The 19,070-nt window shown below is 40.6% G+C and overlaps 1 protein-coding gene across 1 annotated transcript in view; it reads left to right on the top strand.

Annotated features, from left to right (window-relative positions):
* EPG5 (ectopic P-granules 5 autophagy tethering factor) overlaps positions 1–19,070 on the top strand; it is a 595,944-nt gene that overhangs the window by 203,916 nt on the left and 372,958 nt on the right. The window contains exons 18-20 of the mRNA XM_085629140.1: positions 2,048–2,192; positions 2,559–2,756; positions 12,785–12,895. Coding sequence (XP_085485266.1) covers positions 2,048–2,192; positions 2,559–2,756; positions 12,785–12,895 — 454 coding nt within the window. The remainder of the gene's footprint in view (positions 1–2,047; positions 2,193–2,558; positions 2,757–12,784; positions 12,896–19,070) is intronic.

Below are 19,070 nucleotides of genomic sequence, written 5' to 3'. Positions count from 1 at the left end.
TTTTCACTACTGCAAGTCCTATCTCTCCCATAGGTTAACATTGAGATTGCTTCATTACACTTTATAACTGTAACTTCCAATTAGGAAAATATGGGACCCACAAATTTGGTGTCTCTGGAATCACAATTTACAAACATAACTTATGGTGAAGTTGGTTTTTTAATTGCGATTCTCAAAATGCCACTTTTAGAAAGTTGCTATTTTCTTACTGTAACTCCTACTGTTACCATTTGGTTCCTTCTGCCTGTTTCTGGAATACATGTCTGGAGAGGTTGATAGTTGGCTCTCTGCATTCCCCCAGACAGCCACACACCAAGGAAGAGTAGGTATGACTGAGTGGCCATCTGCATGCTGATGGGTCATCCTGAGTTTGATGGGAGGGAGGAGCTGAAACTTACACCTGAAAGGGCTGTGTCCTGTCCCCACACAAATGGTTGCATACCCCCTGTAGTGAGTCTGGACCCAGGGCAGGAAAGGCAAGGTCTTCTGTACTTCAAAGGAATCTCTTTGAAGTCTCCCTATTTTAAAGTCCCAACTGGGTATAAGTACTGGACCTCTGACACAACCAAATCAGAACAATTCTGGAACTGAGGACATTCTACCAGGAAGGACGGACTGTTGTGCTGCCAGGAGGAACTGCCACTTTGCTATGTTGGACTGCTGCCTCTTGACTGGGAATGACAAGGACTGGACCTGCATCTTTACATCCCAGAACCAAAGTATCTCCTAGGGCTTGTTAGCTTGCCTTCTGTTCCTGAAGTCTCAAGGATATCAAAGACTTCACCCTGCAACTAGCACCTGTCTGCTGTGAGACTTGCTCTGCTATATGGTGCCAATTCAGTCCTGGGTCCTTGGAAGGGAGTTTTCAGTGCTACAACCCAGAAAGTCCATGCATTGACGACATTCCTGTGATCTGAACTGGTTCATTACCTTATAAACTGACCCATCGTCACTGCTGCACGAACCATGGATACTAAATCACCGATAGCGCAAAGTATCATCCCCTGTTTCCAACTCATCTCCGACTTTTGCGCAGTTTGGCGCCAATGCATCGTTTTGTGCTGCACGCATCGCCTACCGCCCAGCGGTTTGATGACGACCCATCACCCCAATGTTCATCACATCTTGACTCTTGACCCTCGACGCAGCTCGGAACCATTGCATCACACCTTCTGCGAGATTGACAGCGATGCTTCGCCTCCTTTGCGCCACGCATTGCCTTTTGCATTGACGCATCCAAGGTACTGTTCAGCGGGCCAAGGCTGGTCCCTGTACTCAACCTGTGCTCCATCGTAGTCTGCCTAAACTTTTGGATTTGCCCCGGTCAAGCGTGAACAGATAGCCCAGGGGCGCTATTTGTTTCTAAGCACTACAAAATGGTGTATTCTTTAAATATTTATATCTTGACTTTTGCTTATTGAATTTTGTGTTGTTTCAGTCATGTTTTACTTATAAAAATATTCTCTTTATTTTAAAGCTGGTGTGTAGTCTTTTGTGGGTTTTTTTACTGTGTGTTGTGTGCACAATTGCTTTATACACTGCCTCTTAGTTAAGCCTAGCTGCTTTGTACCATGCTAGTAGAGTGTGAGTTCAGGTTAATTTAGAATGTGTAACTGACTTACCCCAACTAGGATTGTGGTTCCTGCCAACTAGAAATGCAATTTCTAACCAGGAGGTACTGAAGACAGCATTCAGAATTCTCTAGGATGATGATATAACCTTTGTTGTAATAGGAATTCCCAGACTTCTAAAAGGTAAAATAATGCAGAGTCGGGACTCTTAGATAAGTAACCAGGTCGTACAATCCGCCTAGACTAGGACTGAGAATGACAAATTGGCACGACAAATGGGCACCAAGGAGGCAAATAAATTGATTTTCTTTGTGTTCTACTTTGCTTTAGTCCTAGGCTTACATTTTTGCTCTACTATTTATAGGGTCAATAACAGAGTCTTAGTGGCAAAGTTCACAAGGAAGAGTGATCAAGTAGCTAGAGTGTATAACAGTAAATTAAATGCAGACAGTTTAACAATTAGTTTGTTTCCTTAGGTTTTTGTCGTATGTACGTCTGTTCCTACAGCTTGACAGCGGTGTTCCTCAAGGGATGACTCAACAAGTGACACAGAAGGTTACACAGCACTTGATAGGAGTGAGTTATGGTGAAAATATAAAGATGTTGGACAGCATGATCCAGGTAAGAGAGAAGGAGTGGGGATGTTACTAAAATTGTGTGGCATTAGTGTGCTATTTTATAGCCAGTAACCGTTGTTTTAAGCTTAACTCTCTTAAAGTAATGTCCAGTCAATAGCTTAAATTGGGGTATGAAATGAGCCCCCAAGTTATGAGAAGTGGTGGAAGTTCATTCAAGCATTTCATCCATTACTCCTTGTGCTCTTTATAGGCAATTTGTAGCTATTGCATTTATTAGAGTGAAAATGTTGATGTGTAATTCGTATTTAGGAAGGGAAGTGTCTGGACATACTTTGCTATCATAATGTTATGTTTCTTTGAGCAGTTTATTTGTACCCATGCTTAACAATAATGTTGGGTCTTTTGTTAGACTCATGTTTCAGCTAGCAGCTTACCTAACCAAGTTGGTCCTGTTGCTGTGTTGGAGTTTTGGGTACAGCTGCTGACTAGTCAGTCACTTTGGCACAGAGAGAAGACCAATCTCTTTCTGATGGATCAGTTGTGCAAAGCAGCATTTAGGAACATGCAAGAAGAATGTGTGCAGAAGATACTTTATCAGCTGCATAAGGTAACAGATTTCACGAAACACCAGAAATGTGAAAAAATGTGTTTCCCTCATGTATGTCTTTATGTACACTTCTTATAATAAATGTGGTGCTAATACTTCATACTCCTGTATCATAACTCTTTCCCATTCTCATCACGTGGGCACAAGGGCACCTATTGTCGGCAACAGAAACTGCTATTGTAGATGTTTAGTTAAAGTTGTTCCATATGCGTCTTTCTTCCATATGAGCACATACGCTCAACAGCTGCCCTGTTCCACCCATAGTTGGTTGTAACCATATTCTGTCTGTTTTATTGTTCTTTGCAACTTTGTTAGCGATGTGGATGTTGTCTGCATATGTATAATACGAGTAACCATATTTTTACAGCAAATACCCCAAATGGATGACTTAAAGGTTAAAGTAATTGCGCATCCATAGGGTTGTATAACATTACAACATATGCCTTTAACACGCAATGCCTTTACCACCATGCTTTTGCCGAGATATACTGGTGACAGTATTTTTCCTATATTCTTTCACCCGGTTGGTTAGTTTTATGGTTGATGGGGCCCAATATGCAAATTGGCCGTGACGAAGACCTGCTTAGGGAGAAACGCGCTGCTGAAAATAAAACAACCTGAAAGTGAAGCGCTGAGTGCTGTTTTCTGTGCCCGTCTAACCTGTGTTGCACTATTGTTGGTGTATATATTTGGTGTTTATATTTGTATATATATGTATTAGGAAGTTATAGTTAGGACGGAGTTTCTATCAAAATGTTAATTTTCAGGTGCCTATATCTTCGCCGGTTGATAAATCTCCATGAAATGTTCCCCAAAAATTTGCCTGGCGCTGTCTGGAAAGTTCTGGGGTGATTCTCCAAGTGGGCGCCGAGAAAAAAGGGGGGTCCCAAAATGCGTTTTCCCCATGTTAATTCCCATAGGACATTTGAACAAGCCTACAGCCCTAACCGCTGGATGGAATTACACCAAATTTGGCGGGAAGCTAGATGCTGGTACGCAGATTGTGCTTTTTGTGATTTGATATAAATCCTTTCAGTGGTTTGGGAGATATTAACTGGAAAACAAATTTGTATATCTGGGGATTCGGAGTACTCACGAATCCACCCGCAGGTAATCCGTAGATTCACGTGTACTACCGAACACCTGATTGGCTGGCTGCACCTTAACAGAAAAGTTGCAGCCACCATTTTGTTTGTCGGGGAGACAGTCCCCAACACTGAAAATCTGTTTGCAAATTGAATGAAGGAGTCAGGTGGGAGGTTAAGAATATTGAAGTATGGACCTCTTAACCAACCTATCTCATTTTACTGGCTAGAAAAATCTCTAAATCAATGTAACAAACCCCACAATGTTCCCCATAAATATACTGTCTTCACAACATAGATGCTTTTTCTTTTGTTTTTATTATTTAGTCAAAAGCAAAACATGATTTTTTTGTATCAAAAATATATATTCATATAACATTTTCAATTTTTCTTTTTTGTTTTGTGATTTACATAAATTATCAAAAAACATACATATACATAATCAATAAATGTGACCAACAATTAGATCGTTGCCTAAAGCAAAAATAATGCTTGAATAATTGACAGTGCCCCTCAAATAACAACAAAAAATATGTACATAAAGATTTAGCTGCCTAATCTCACATACCAACATCCATACCACATACCACATAATATACACAAAAAAAGATTGTAAAACATATATTTTACAACTGGAAAGGTCTTCTTTTAATTGTTATCTGTCAACGTATTATTCTGCTGACATTTTTTTCCCAAAATGACTTTTTCTTTTTTTCTTCGGTTTTAAGTTGATCCATAGGGGTTTATTTTCCAGTTGTGAAAATAGTTGGTCTGGTCTACGCACGTTTCGGTGATAGAGTGATTAAGATCACCTTCCTCAGGACCATCAAGGAGTTAAAAACCGTAGAGGGGCTACTTTTATTCTGAAAATGCAAAACCACTGTATGTCAGATATGGGGAACATGAAGGTATTTAATGTATTCCTTAAGACAAATTTTATTCAAAATTTCTTCTAATAAGCTGATTCATGCAAGTCTCAGGTGAACAGAAAAGAGGGGGCCGTTAAAGTGAGAAAATTGAAAATTCTATATAGCCCTTCTCCAGAGTGACAAGAAGTGCAATTAATTGTAGAAATGACCTAGGAAAAAGCTTGTGATATGCCTGTAGATTGGAACAAGCAGAGAACCCATCTCCTTGTGCTCAACACAGAAAAGCAAGATTGAATCTAGAATACCTGTTTCAACACAGATTGTGTAGTTGAATCGCTATGCTGGGACCTCTGTGGTGGCTATGTAATAACATATGAATCCGTAGTTCATGCACTCTGCACAAAGCTGGAAAAGGGGAATGAGAAAAACTAATTGAAGAGGGGATCTATTGAAACACGTAAGTGTGGCCCAAATAGGAATAAGTAATGTATCTTACACCGTCTACTTGAATATATGCAGGGTCAGAAATTCTTATAGTGGTTAACTTTTGTTCTATGTGGCCCGTATTAGTCTTGCGCCATTAGTATCTTCTTGCATGAGAATGTATCTACAAACTAGAAACATATAGGGAAAGTTAAATGTGTACCATAACATTTAGTATGGTTATGTGCAAACAAGTCTATAGTTGATCTTACCTCTTAGCGAAGTACAAAACGCCAGACAAGATGGTTGTCTATTTCACATTGGGGTGCCTGTTGTTCATGTATACCTTATACATAGTGTTCAAGGTATTGGTTCTGGAAGGTAGATATAGTAGCATTAAGAAAAATTTAGTATTTCTACCTTATTGCCACAGTAACAATACTCTATATTGGATAATAAATGTTTCCGAATATTTTTCCAAAAATTTATGTGACCGAGCAAAGCTATTTGTCTTTTCATGTTGGTTACTTAATTCTCAGCTTGCCTAACTATTAGCTGTTTTTTTCAGCGCAGAACTTCTATTTAATCATCATTAATATTCTGTTAGCAAAACATGTGTCTGGCAGTAATTTAGACAGACGGGGTGGTATGACTCGTCTATATTGTAAATTAAGGGAAGACCAGATCAGTATTGCAGGCTAGTGCAAATTACGACATACGAGCGTATTACATAAAAAGGGGACTGACCTTAGTAGATTTGTCAGTGGGGACCAAACGTTGACCAAAGTATGCAAGCACTCTAACTGATCACTCCAGATTGATTTAAGTCAAAGCAGGGAGAGAATCTGCTTATAATGTAGTTACATGTAGGTTTAGGCAAACACAGTGAGGCTGTAGTTAGTGAACCTAAACGAAGGGTGTCAACGAGGACGATCTCGTCTTGCCTTTCAAGATTCTAAAGTATATAGCCTCCTTTATCCTGATACTTGGTTATTTGCGGAGGCTTGCAAACTTATTTGTCTGTATACTGATTATAACGTAGTCTCGCGATGATATATGCGTGACCAGTCTTTTACTGCTAAGAGCCCGGTGATTGAGGCGCCATGTTGGAATAGGTCTGGTGCAGACAAAATTGCGAGGAATCTCCTGGTTCCAATTGGTTTATAACGCTTTATGAAAACGAACGTTGGATCAAGAGCATTCTAAACCTAAAGTCATCTTTGATGATTATACAAAAAAGAAGAAAACGGGTACTCGCTATGTATGAACAGCTGATTCAAAGTATGAGGAAAGTCTGAGTTGTTTTAATTAGATGGACAGAAACAAGCTAATATAGTTAAAAGTCTAGCAAGCGGTATCGGCGTCGTTGATATCATCTTACCTCTCGTGCTTCAATACAACGTGTCCCTCTTGTTGCTCGATGTCATGTTTATGGTAGGTGGAAACAGCCAGCTTTAAATGTCTGCTAATTAACGCGTAATCTCGCGATATTATCAGCCTAGTTGGTGCCGTAATTCTAAGCGATGGTTTAGTCTGGGTGACATATTGGAAAAGGTCAAAGTCTGCAAATATAGATGTCAGAGAGGGTATTGTACTGCGACGTGTGCTGTATCTGATATGTTTAAGAGATATTTGTATTTAGTGTTGCATCATTTATGAGGATAAGTCGGGCATGACTAATAGGGGGAATATTGTATTACTACGTGTTATAATTGTTAAAAACACGTCAGTAATAGAAATCGAGTGGTTTAATGCCGAATTTGAATCTTTAAAATCAGGGATAGGCAAAGTACATTGATCATAGATGTCCGTAATGTTTGTCATAATAATCTCACGCAAAAAATGTGGATATACATATCAGGGATGAGATGAGACAAAGCGGGCGCCATCTTGGAGTGGTGAAATATGTTGATTTGTTATCCTAAAAGGTTTGTAATATATACTCTAATGCAGAGATTGGCAAGATCTATGGATACTCAAGGTCTAGAGGTGCTTCTAGATATTACTAAGTATAAGGTTGTTTCTATTAGTCTAGACGCTAATCCAAGGAATCACGGTACATAAGGGAGACTGATTGTGGTCTTCTAAAGTGAATCAGAACGGTTGTTATGACCCATTTATTCAGAGGGGAGACGTGTATAGTGCGCTGTGTATCGGTACCACACTAATATTGCTTACTGGTTAAGCCTAGCAAGGAATTTAACTGAGTGAACAGCTGTTAGTATGGACAATGATGTCAAAAATTCAGGAGGTTACTAGCCATGTGATGTCTTCATTAAGGCCTTGGTCTACTGTATCCAATGAAAAAATCCAAAATGTTTCGCGTTGTTTGCGAATTTTAGTTGGATCTTTCCCTGGTGTTGGTCTCACTTTCTCTAAAATGACCCAACGAAGGTCTGTTTCTGTGTGTTGATTTTCCATAAAGTGTTGGACTAGTGGTGCTTGTAATTTGCCTGTTCTTATGGCAGATTTGTGTTCTGACAAACGTATACGGAATTCTCTAGATGTTTCCCCTACATAGGCTAAGTCGCAGGGACATATTATCATATAGATTATGTTGGAACTCCTGCAGTTGGTCATAGTTTTAAGATTCCCTTTTCTTGTTCTATAGGACCAGGTCTTGGTGATGATCGCTGATGCGCATGCATGACAATTACCACAACTGTAATTGCCTATCGGTGGAGGTAAACCATCAATGGTGGTTTGTGTGGTTTTTGCCTGAGGATGTTCTCTGCTATGTACTAATTTATCTCTCAGGTTAGGATTTCTTCTGAATGCTACCAGCGGTTTCTGTGTGGGTTCTTCATCGCTAGTATTGAGGATTTTCCAATTTTTTTCCAGGACCTGTTTGATCTTATAATTAAGGTTGGAATGGTCTATAACACAGACTAACTTATCCTGTGCTGGTTTAGGTTCCTTATTGAAGAGAGTATCTCTGTTATAGTACTTGGCTCTCTTAAGTGATTGTTTTATAAGTCTTTTTGGGTAGCCACGAAGGAGGAGACGCCCTTGTAGCTGCTCCGCATGTGTCATATAATCCTTCATGTTGGTGCAGTTCCTCCTAATTCTCAGGAATTCTCCGAATGGGATTGAATCTTTTTGGCATGGTGGGTGGTAGCTGCTATGATCTAAAATTGTATTTTTTGCTGTTGGTTTTCTATATAGGCTAACTGCAAGCTGTCCTTCTCTGCCCATAATCCATATGTCCAGAAACTCTACTTTGTCCGATGAATAATGACAAGTGAATTTAAGATTGTTATCGCTAGAGTTCAACCAGGATATGAATTCTAATAGATCCGGTTCTGTGCCTGACCAGATGAAAAAAATATCATCTATGAACCTTCGCCACTGAGTGACATTCTCAAAAAATGGTGCTGCCTCATTATAGATATGTTTCCTCTCATACTCCCCCATGTAGATATTAGCTACACTGGGGGCACAAGAAGCCCCCATGCTAGTCCCTTTGATTTGATGGAAAATATCTTGTTTAAATTCAAAATAGTTATGTTGTAATACTATTTGTAAGCACTCTATGATGAAACCATCTGGTCTTACCCCAGGAACTCTAGCCAGAAGCGCTGCCACTGCCTCTATTGCTAGGTCCTGGGGGATGTTGGTGTAAAGAGATTCTATGTCCAGAGTGACAAGAAATTGGGTTTTCTGGTCAAAGGGTGTGTTTTCTAGTGTTGATATCATGTGCCCTGTGTCTTTGATATATGAAGCATACTGGGTGGTAAGAGGGCAAAGAAAGGTATCAACATATTGCGATAAGGGCTCCGTGCATGAGTTAATGGAGGAAACTATCGGTCTTAGAGGGGGGTCTAGGATATTTTTATGGGTCTTTGGTATCCCATATAAGGCAGGTGTTACTGTATTTGCTTTATTCAGAAAGTCTAATTCTTTTTGGCAGATGTAACCATCTATAAAGGCTTTAGTAGTGATATCATTGATCCTGTCTTTTAGACAGTTGATCGCTCTCATGTTAGATGGCTGATAATGTTCAGATACTGCTAACATGGATTTCACTTTGTCAGTATAGAGAGAGGTGTCCATGATAACGATTCCTCCTGCTTTATCACACGGTTTAATAGTGATACGTGAGTTATCCTGTAAGGATTTGCAGGCCTCTCTTTCTTTGGAGGTTAGATTAGGTGCCGGTTTGGGGATATATTTGGTTATCCTCTTTATCTCTTTAACGACTGTCTTTTCAAAAATAGCCACTTCTGGGCCAACCATGTCTAGAGTTGGAGTGAAGTTGGACAGAGGTTTACAACCTGAATAATTATTTTCTTGTTCGTCTAGATTTGCTGTAGAAAAAAAAAATTTCAGTCTTATTTTTCGAAAGAACGAAAAAATATCTTTATTTAGTCTAAACGTGTTAAGTTGTGTGCTTGGTACAAACGAGAGACCTTTGCTGAGAAGTTTGGTTTCTTCTATGGACAGCTCATGTTTGGACAAATTAAAGATGGGGATTTGTTCATGTAGGGAGTATGATGTCATTTCCAATACTGATGGTTCCTTGTCCTCATATATGGCTGCTGATGTGGATGGTCTTGTGGTTGATAATAATTTCTCGCCGGCCTTGAGAATCTTGTCCTTGTCCTGCCTCTGCCTCTCGATAAAAAAGGAGACGATTGTTGGCCTCTATGTTGTTGTTCAGACGGATGGCCTCTTTGATTTCTATCAATGAAATTGGGATCTTCACCTCCATTATATGCTTCCAAATCTGAATCAGACGAGTTGGTGTCTTCAAATGTCACAATTTTGTTTCTTCTATCAGGTCGTGGATTGTATTGGCCTGGTTGTTGCGGACCTTCTTGGTAATAGTTACTCAAGAGGTAAGGATATATTTTCTCATGTGAGAACCACCTAATGTCTTTTTTCAGTTTGTTTGTCTTTTTCTTTATTAGATAATCATCGAACTCTTGCATTTCTTGAATGATATTATCTAACTTGGTTTTTGCATCCTCTAAGGCGGAGCTAGTTTTTAGCTTTTCTTCTAACTCCAAGATTTCTTGATTTAGTGGGCTTATCATTTCTCGTACAGTCTCAATGATAAGAAGCATCCAATCTCTGGAGCACCGGTTGGCGATGAGCGACCAGCGCTCCAGGAACTGGCGTACTTCAATAAAAAGGGCTGGCACATTTCTAACCCTCAGTCCTGAGGGGATTACTCCAGATTTTAGGTATTCTAACATGAAAAAAGCGTGGGACTCCATCCTCTTTGCCTTTTTTTTGAGGTTTAACAGTTTCATCCATTCTGAATTGCTACTACTTGTTATAGTAGGATTGGTGTTACTATTGCCTGCTATTTGTCCTATCATGGCTGCAAAGTCATCATCGGAGAAACCGAAGGTTTTGAGGCCTTCCATGATATGTCACTGGGATTTATGAAGGAATATATCCTCAATTCTGTGTTGGAAACAGGCTTCAATGTTGTGCAGAAGAAACAGGAAATTAAAAAGAAAAGTAAATTAGAAAAGAAAATAGAAGGGGGAGGGAGACTGAGACTGTGTATGAATGAATGTTCTCAAAATACCTGCGATAAAAAATCGCAAAAAATACACTATATAAAAAGGTATTCCCCGGTTAATTTAAGGTTCAAGAGGGGGGAAAAGAATCAAGAATATTGAAGTATGGACCTCTTAACCAACCTATCTCATTTTACTGGCTAGAAAAATCTCTAAATCAATGTAACAAACCCCACAATGTTCCCCATAAATATACTGTCTTCACAACATAGATGCTTTTTCTTTTGTTTTTATTATTTAGTCAAAAGCAAAACATGATTTTTTTGTATCAAAAATATATATTCATATAACATTTTCAATTTTTCTTTTTTGTTTTGTGATTTACATAAATTATCAAAAAACATACATATACATAATCAATAAATGTGACCAACAATTAGATCGTTGCCTAAAGCAAAAATAATGCTTGAATAATTGACAGTGCCCCTCAAATAACAACAAAAAATATGTACATAAAGATTTAGCTGCCTAATCTCACATACCAACATCCATACCACATACCACATAATATACACAAAAAAAGATTGTAAAACAATCAGGTGGGAGGTTGCCAGAGCAAGACAATGTGCAATGCGCTCTGAAAATAAAGAGCAAATGCCGTAAAAAAGAAAAATACTGCAAAGGGTTTCACAATGGACATTTTATATAGAACTTTATGCACTTTGTATTATATCACTTGAAAATGTAAACCACATCTTCCATAATGCTTCATAATAGGCTGATAGAGTAAATGTGTATAAAAAGACACGAAAGATGGATCCCCTCTAACCGTGATCAAGACCAATCTGGTTGAAACGTGTTGGTTTGTGAGATTTTGAAGGTATTAGACGTTAAACACTGGATTAAATAAGCCTCTAAAACGAACCTCCTGAAGTGTGAGTTATCTTTTCTGATGGTTATAAGTAATGCGGATCTTGATTCCTTTTCTGCACTACTCGCACCGAACGTGAGCGCGCTGACCCAAAGGAACCGTTTATTGTAAAATATATATATATAATTATATATATATTTATTTTTTACATACACGTTCACACTTACCTTAAATATACTTACCATGTGTGGTAAAGGCATTGTGTTGCAAATTAAGCTTGGTAAATGCATTGCGTGGTAATGCATGCTTTGTAAAGGCTGCTTACCTCCATGGGGAACACCACAAAACAAGGCTGTACTCAAAGGGTCCAGTGATAGGAGCTCCCAAATGATGAAATCTGTGGAACTCCTTTGACTCTCATCTCATTCCTTATCGTCTTAATGAGTAAGCGATAGTTGACTGTATTAAAAGCTCTGGCGGGTCTACTAAAAACAAAGTGGTAATACTTCCATCATTAGAACACACCTTGTCTTCTAAGAACCCAATCTCTTAATCATGAAACACACTTCAGTCCAATTAGACAGTGACAAAAAAGAACCTGAGGCAAAAATTCTGTAATTGTGGAAGTCACTTACACGAAATATGAACGACTATGTAAGTATTGCCATGAACATAGGTCTGGCACACAACTATTGCTGGGCAGCCAATCCCAAAATATTTGTCACTCAAGTCTCAAACTATGGGATTTTACTCAAGGTTTATGATATCTTTACTTTAGTTGTTAAAAACATTGTCTGTGCTCCCTGACTGCTTTTCATCATCATTCAATCTCTCACCTCATCTAACGTTCCATGTACCTTAGTTTGATTTTTTTTTAACCATGTGAGGGAGAAACAGTTGGCAATGATGTTGTGATCACCAACATCTATGCTAAAAAATGCTGTGACACTATTCATATGCCTTTCCCTATCCAGTGGGGCGGGCATGGGTGGTAGTCAGGTGTCACTGTCCAGATCCCTTGCCTATTCAGCGTTCACATACTTAGGTTGCGTGGGAGTCAACTGGCTGAAAGGTTTTCCAGTTGCTTTCAGAAGCAAAAGCCTAGTGCGGCACTGATCCTTCAGTATGTGGAAGGTGGTGCAACCAAGTGTGGACCTGTTGTAAGAGTTTCTAAACTAATAATTTAAACATAGGTTCAGATCCATTGCTACAGACATTACAGTCTGCTTGTCTCCTGAATTGATCTATAGATACATGTTTATATACAAATCTACTATTTTCATATACATTGTTACTCTGTCTCCTTTAGAATGCCTTGGGATACCACAGCGATAAAGGTCTGCTATCTTCATTGGTGAGCTGGATTGTGGCCGGCAATGTGACACCTTCCTTCATTGAGGGACTTTCTGGCCCATCTCAGGTAACACATCTACATTGGGCTGATCCAAACCATACAGTTATGTAATTGTTGAAGCATTATAGTAATTTATGATACATTATTTATAGAATGTATATTAGTATGCCCCGGGGGATTTAATAGAGAGCAACTTTGGTATCACTGTATGAAGAATTTGGGCCCAGGTTGCCTTCTGGAACACCCTCCCGATTACAGTGAGGGGGCACATTGCCCTCTCTAAAATGGTGGTCCTCCAGTGCTTGCTATACCAATTTACAAACCTTCTGGTGATCATCGCTGTCAATTTGTTTTGTGACCTCAACTCTCTACTACTTGACTTGATATGGGGTACTGGGCAACAGCAGAATGCCGTATCCAAACTGCACCTCCCCACTGATCAAGGCGGCATCAGAACACCGGATTTAAGGACCTACTATTATGCTGCCCAACTGCAATGGCCCGCCTTCTGGCGGGCAGGACATCAGTGGACTGAAACAGGCCTCACTGCAGACCAGATAAAAACTGGTGTACGGCACAATGCGCTTCTCCCACATGCCAAAGGACCTACAAAATTGGGGAAACTTCAGGTGACACTAAATGATGCGCCAAGATTGATTTTTAAGCTGCCACGAAGATCTAGCTCCACACCCCTGCTACAACAATTACATTGGCTCCCAATTAAGCAGAGGGTCAGGTTTAAGGGCCTGTGTATTGCACACAAAGCCCAGTATGGAGCAGCTCCTAGTTATATGTAGGATCGCCTGAAGCCGTACACTCCAAGACGGTGTCTCCGCTCATCTGGGAGAAACCTGTTGACTCGTCCGCGTTTTAACAGAGCTACGCTAGGAGGGCGTTCTTTCTCTGTGGTAATTCCCCAGCTCTGAAATAAGCTACACAGAGAATCTACGTTACTTCCTTTTAGGAAGAAGTTGAAGACATTCCTGTTTATTGAGGCATTTGGATAAGCTTCCCACTTTTGTCTGATCAGCTGGCAGTGGGGGGTATTTGGGTTCTGGGTCAATGTGTTAGCGCTTAGAGACCGTTGGTGACTTGGCGCTTTATAAATATATGTTAACATAACATAACAAAATGCATCCTACTTCTCAAAGTGATGCTAACTCGTTTGCACAACTCCATGAAATACATCAGGACGGTGCCACCCTATGCCTCAGCTATCCTTCTGTTGGGTCTTCCAACCCACCCAGTAGTGATTTCCTCCTTTTATTTAGCCCCCCAGGAACCTGCAGGCCTGGCTTCCATGGGAGTCTTTTTCTAGACCCTACGAATGTGACTGATGAATGTGGACTCCCCAATGGGTGAGTTAATTACTTAAGGTAGAATTTGTCTTGCAATCCATCAAGCCTGGCAAACTCTTTGCCATGATCCTCTCACACACGCCACATTACAAGTTCTCCACACAATAGACCACGGGAGGAGGCTGGGTACTTAATTGTATAGAGGGATTCATACACATGCAGGTCTTTCCTTGCAAACTCTCAAGTATTGCTGGGAAGGCAAGCTTCACAATGCCTTCAATGATAAGTAATGGTAAGCCATGGTATAATACCCCGCTCAAATCCCCCAAAACGCTTGTTTTAAATGTATAGAAACTTGCATTCTTCACAGGGCATACCTGACTCCTCAGAAAATACATATGTGATTTCCCCCCCAACCCCCCAGCCTCACTGAACCGCCCCGAATGCTAATGCAGCACTTCTGGTTGGGAGTGCTATCTACACTTACGTTTCTTATGTAGAGCCCACTTCGGCGCTCCCCCTACGTTGCTTTCCTGGGTGATTACCTTCTACCTGAGGGGGCTAAGCTCACTACTAGATTCTTTAACCTCCCTCTCCCTGCTTGCCGAGCCATCACCCGGTGAAGGAAATCCTCAATTCCCCATTTCTCTGTCAGTCTGGCATCACCTTTAATACTGGACACAGGCCAAAGACGCCTTCCTACGTTTGGAGGAGAGAGGTGGATTCTGCCTGGTATACCATTTGCAGACCTCTTGAATGCCTTGACCCTTGTGCACAATTCCATGGCCTCTAATGACAATCTCCTGCACTGAGGGGACTCCTATCCTACAAGTTATGGTATGCAGAACACACACCACTCCCTCTCCTCCTTTCCCCTCCTACTGAAGCCTATACTATTCTCTGGACTTCTCCTCGGACCCCACCCCTAACCCCAGGAGTCTGATAGACAACACAACACAACACACAATAGAGCGATCGCGCCCTACCCAATAATGCATATAACAGCCAATCCTCACCGAGCAATGGCACCTTTCATCATTTCTTCACTTATTGGTCCCCTTTCATGTCCCCTACAGTATTGTGTATGTTTTTTGTTTTACTTGCAAGGTACTGGGTTTAAGTGCCACACCTCAGACAGATATAGATGCACTAACACATGATCAAATGTCTGCACATTTAATCAACTTTTGTTTTACCATGTACCCTCTAAAATCAATAAAAAAATGAAGTGAATACGGGATAACAAACACACTTGCTTCATAAATGCCACACCCTGTCCATTCCACAATTTCTCCTTTTTTATTTTCCATTGGCTCCCACACATCACTTTATTGAACCCTTCCCTAGTTTTCACACTGAATTCAGAAAACTTTCTTAGCAATTTCAGGTCAGCGACATCTGATGGCACCACAGGACATTGGCAATTGTGTTGTAGGCAGCCCAAATACTGGGGACGTTTAAATCAATGTCACAGTTTCATACGAGGGCACCATGGCAACTGGTCTTTTTTTCTGGGGCTTCTTAGGCATGGGAGCCTGTTCTTTTTTTCGTAAACTGATTTTTGTCACTTTTGTTTCATCAGATCTTTAGGCCAGTGTTCCCTCTTAAATACTTCAGCTTCAAAAAGTAGGAGTGGTGTCAGAAGCATATAACAATCAAGACCTTTGTCTTTTGTGCCTGGGTCTGAAGCATGATTTATCAGTCACCGTAATAGTGACATATTCAATCTTCTGGCAGTTTTATTTAGGATTTATGCTGAAGCTTTCTAAGTAAGTTGCTGTCAATGTAGGATTTCTTCTAATTCTAGGTAGAGTGGATTAGCATAGTCAAGATTAGATTGAATGATACTGTTCACAACAAGATTGAATGATACCGTTTACAACTGGGGTATGCCTAGAGATCAATTAAGAGGAGAACCTTTCTAGAAATTGAAGGTGGGTGAAACAGGTGCAAGTCGGATTTCTGAGTAGGGCTTCCAAGGAAAAGGTAGTGTCCAAAAGAACTCCTAAATTCTGCACTACTGTGAAAGGATCTGAGGAGCTACACATTATAACTGGCCATACAGTCGTGTCCCATTCTGCGACTGCTAAAGCAGTGGAAATTAAGATCTCTCTTTTGGTCAGGGTCATCTTGTGGAAGTTATTGGCCATCCATCTCCTGATGATGGCAAGGGCCTCCATTATATTTTATGTCTTTTGATTGGGAGACTCTTGCACCCTAGCTAGGTTATGATTTGTCAGCGTACATATGCAAGCATACCCCTGCTTACTGAAGGACTCAGGCATGTACATATTAATGATCAAGAGTATTGACCCTTGTAGAGCTCCACAGTTGCTGTTGTTTGCCTTCATAGAGTACAGAGGAAGAGTATCCACTAGTGATCTCCCTGAAATGAAAGATATCCAATGTGGCTGGTAATTCCAATAGAACAAGCATGCCAGTTTCTCCTTTATCAATTAGCTGGTCGTCCCTTCCATTTAATGATTAACGTATATGACTCCACAGTTCCAGTCGGAGGACACAACACAGTTTTTTCTGGATAGGTGGGAGTCGATTACTTTTAGTAGGGTCGCAAATTGTTACTCTCTACCTTTTGCAATGAGGCCTCCACACATTCCTCCACAACCTTTCCTCTGTTCCCTTCCACCACGCATCTGTAAACAAGAAATTGATCGGTTCTAGATGAAACTTGTGATTCAGAAGCGTACAAGAGTGTGCTACAGTCACCCAGGCAAGCAAGAAACAACAGGCTAAGGCTGGAAAGAGGGCTAAACAGACCGGACTTGGCATTGCAGGGGGACATAATAAAATATTACTTCAGAGTACTGAAAGTCCCCGAAACCACTCTCAAATATTTTTTTTAAATGATCTTTATGGCAGCGGGTTCCCCATGGCACTCAAGCTGGACCAAGTTATAGATTGCCTGCAAATATAGGCAGAGAGCATGACACTGCCTGAAATCCCTTACTTTGCCTGGGGTAATGCTGTGAAACGCCAAGTCCATACCATCTTGTTTGAACTGGATCGATCTTCACTCCGGTACAACCCCCTCACATTGGCACTTGCTAATTCATACACTCCAGGGAAAGCTTAACCATACTTGCGAGATCCACTCACAGCTCAAGCGAGAAAAAAAATTCTGCTCATGCGCCTTACGATCCTGGACTTCAACCCAAAATGGGCACGACAGATAACCTTGTCTCCTCTAGGCTATGTAACTATCACAGGGAATCTTGGATACATCTTTTATGCTGTTGTCCCAAACTGTCCAGTGATCGACATCGTTTGTTTCGCCCAGCTCTAAGGGATAAGCGTCTCAGAACCTGGGAGGAGGCCTCGGAATGGTGCTTCACAGAAACTACTACCTACTTACTTGTTAGTGTCGGCAAGTTTACTCACCAAATTAGAATTGCACTTGACTCCCACCAGCAGGTTGCAGATTTGAGGGTCGAAATAATTCAATATTTAACCAAGCTGGCGGCAAAACCCCGTTGGACGCCACTCAACCTAGGGGCTCTCAGTACGGACAAGTGGATCATAAAGAGTGTGTGGGACCCAGCAGGGGGTAAACTAAGAGCTTATTACTAATGGCAACGGATATCACACAGGGAATGACCCTGTTGGATTTTATACAACTATTGAATCTTACAGGACAAAGGGAAAACTGGTTTGAAAAGGAATTGATCCCACATTTTAACTCATTTTTTTGTATTATAGGGACATAAAGCTGCAAATATGGCCCATGCAGGCATGGTGCATCTTTTATCTCGAATGCCGGAAAACTCCTTGGGCGAGAGTGGACGTGATGGGGGGTGGGGGGGGGGGGTGGAGGGGCGTTGCTTATGTGTTGTTATACTGTAAAGATTTTTAGTAATCGTACGGTTAATAAAGATTCTTCAGTTTGCCATTCAGAAAGTCGCAAAATCACAAAGGTGAAGTGGTGTTTACTCCCCCTTCATAGGAGGATGGGGACGAGGTTTGAAACTCATTTATATATACAATTTCGAAACAAGCTCATAAAGAGAGAATGGTTCCAGATGGCAAATTTGTCTCATATTTTTCAGTGTCTTCAGCTGTGCAATTGGAGGGTGTCATGCGACTTTGAGGATGCATATTACCACATACTAATAGCAGAGAAGGATAGAAAGTGCTTCTGCTTTGTTGTCGGATATGGCCACTGCTAGTTTGTAGACTTTTGTCTCTCCTGGGCACCAACAGTTTTTAACAAGATAATGAATGTAGTGGTAGGCAGGGGAAACAGCGGTACCTTTATTTGGATGATGGGCTTATAAAACCTACCAAGGATCTGAAAAGTAGTTTAACTTTTTGTATCAGTAGGGTTTTTCATTAAACGTCAAAAAGTCAAACTTTATTTCATTCTGGATAAGTTGTCGAACAACAGTTTTGGAACTTCAGTTACTAACCCCAATTTCACTGCTTGAAAGGTTATCTTGTTTCTCCCAAATCGATCCACCATTGAGATCATCTCCAGTATTTACAGCCCAGAGGGTATTGAGTGTATTTGGTTAGTTAGGTTTTCTCATTTTTTCATGAGACCCCTTAAGTGGACATTGGGGACTCAATGAAGTCAGTTGTGGGGAACCCTTTCTGATGAGATTGTGTTGCAGATGTCTCTATTACGTATATTAGAATGGTTGATGCCCCTGTTTCTGAGTCCATGGCTTCAGTTCTTTATAGTAACAGGTACCCCTCCTCAACATTGAGGTGCTCATCTGCATAAGCTTTTCACCAGCGGATGGATAGTCATAAACTTTCTTTTCCGTCTTTCCTCCTTCAGGCAGATGGTTCTAGGGTGCAAATCCTAATACACACCATTTCAACCATGGCTTATGTGAATAAACAGGGAGGTGTAACTTTAGTGCTTCTGTAGAAGAAGGTGGGAGACTTGAAACTTTAAATTATGGCTTTAAGTAACTCTCACT

This window comes from Triturus cristatus, chromosome 2_1, assembly GCF_964204655.1.
Source record: "Triturus cristatus chromosome 2_1, aTriCri1.1, whole genome shotgun sequence".
NCBI lineage: Eukaryota > Metazoa > Chordata > Amphibia > Caudata > Salamandridae > Triturus > Triturus cristatus.
This window is presented reverse-complemented; position numbering and strand designations above follow the sequence as displayed.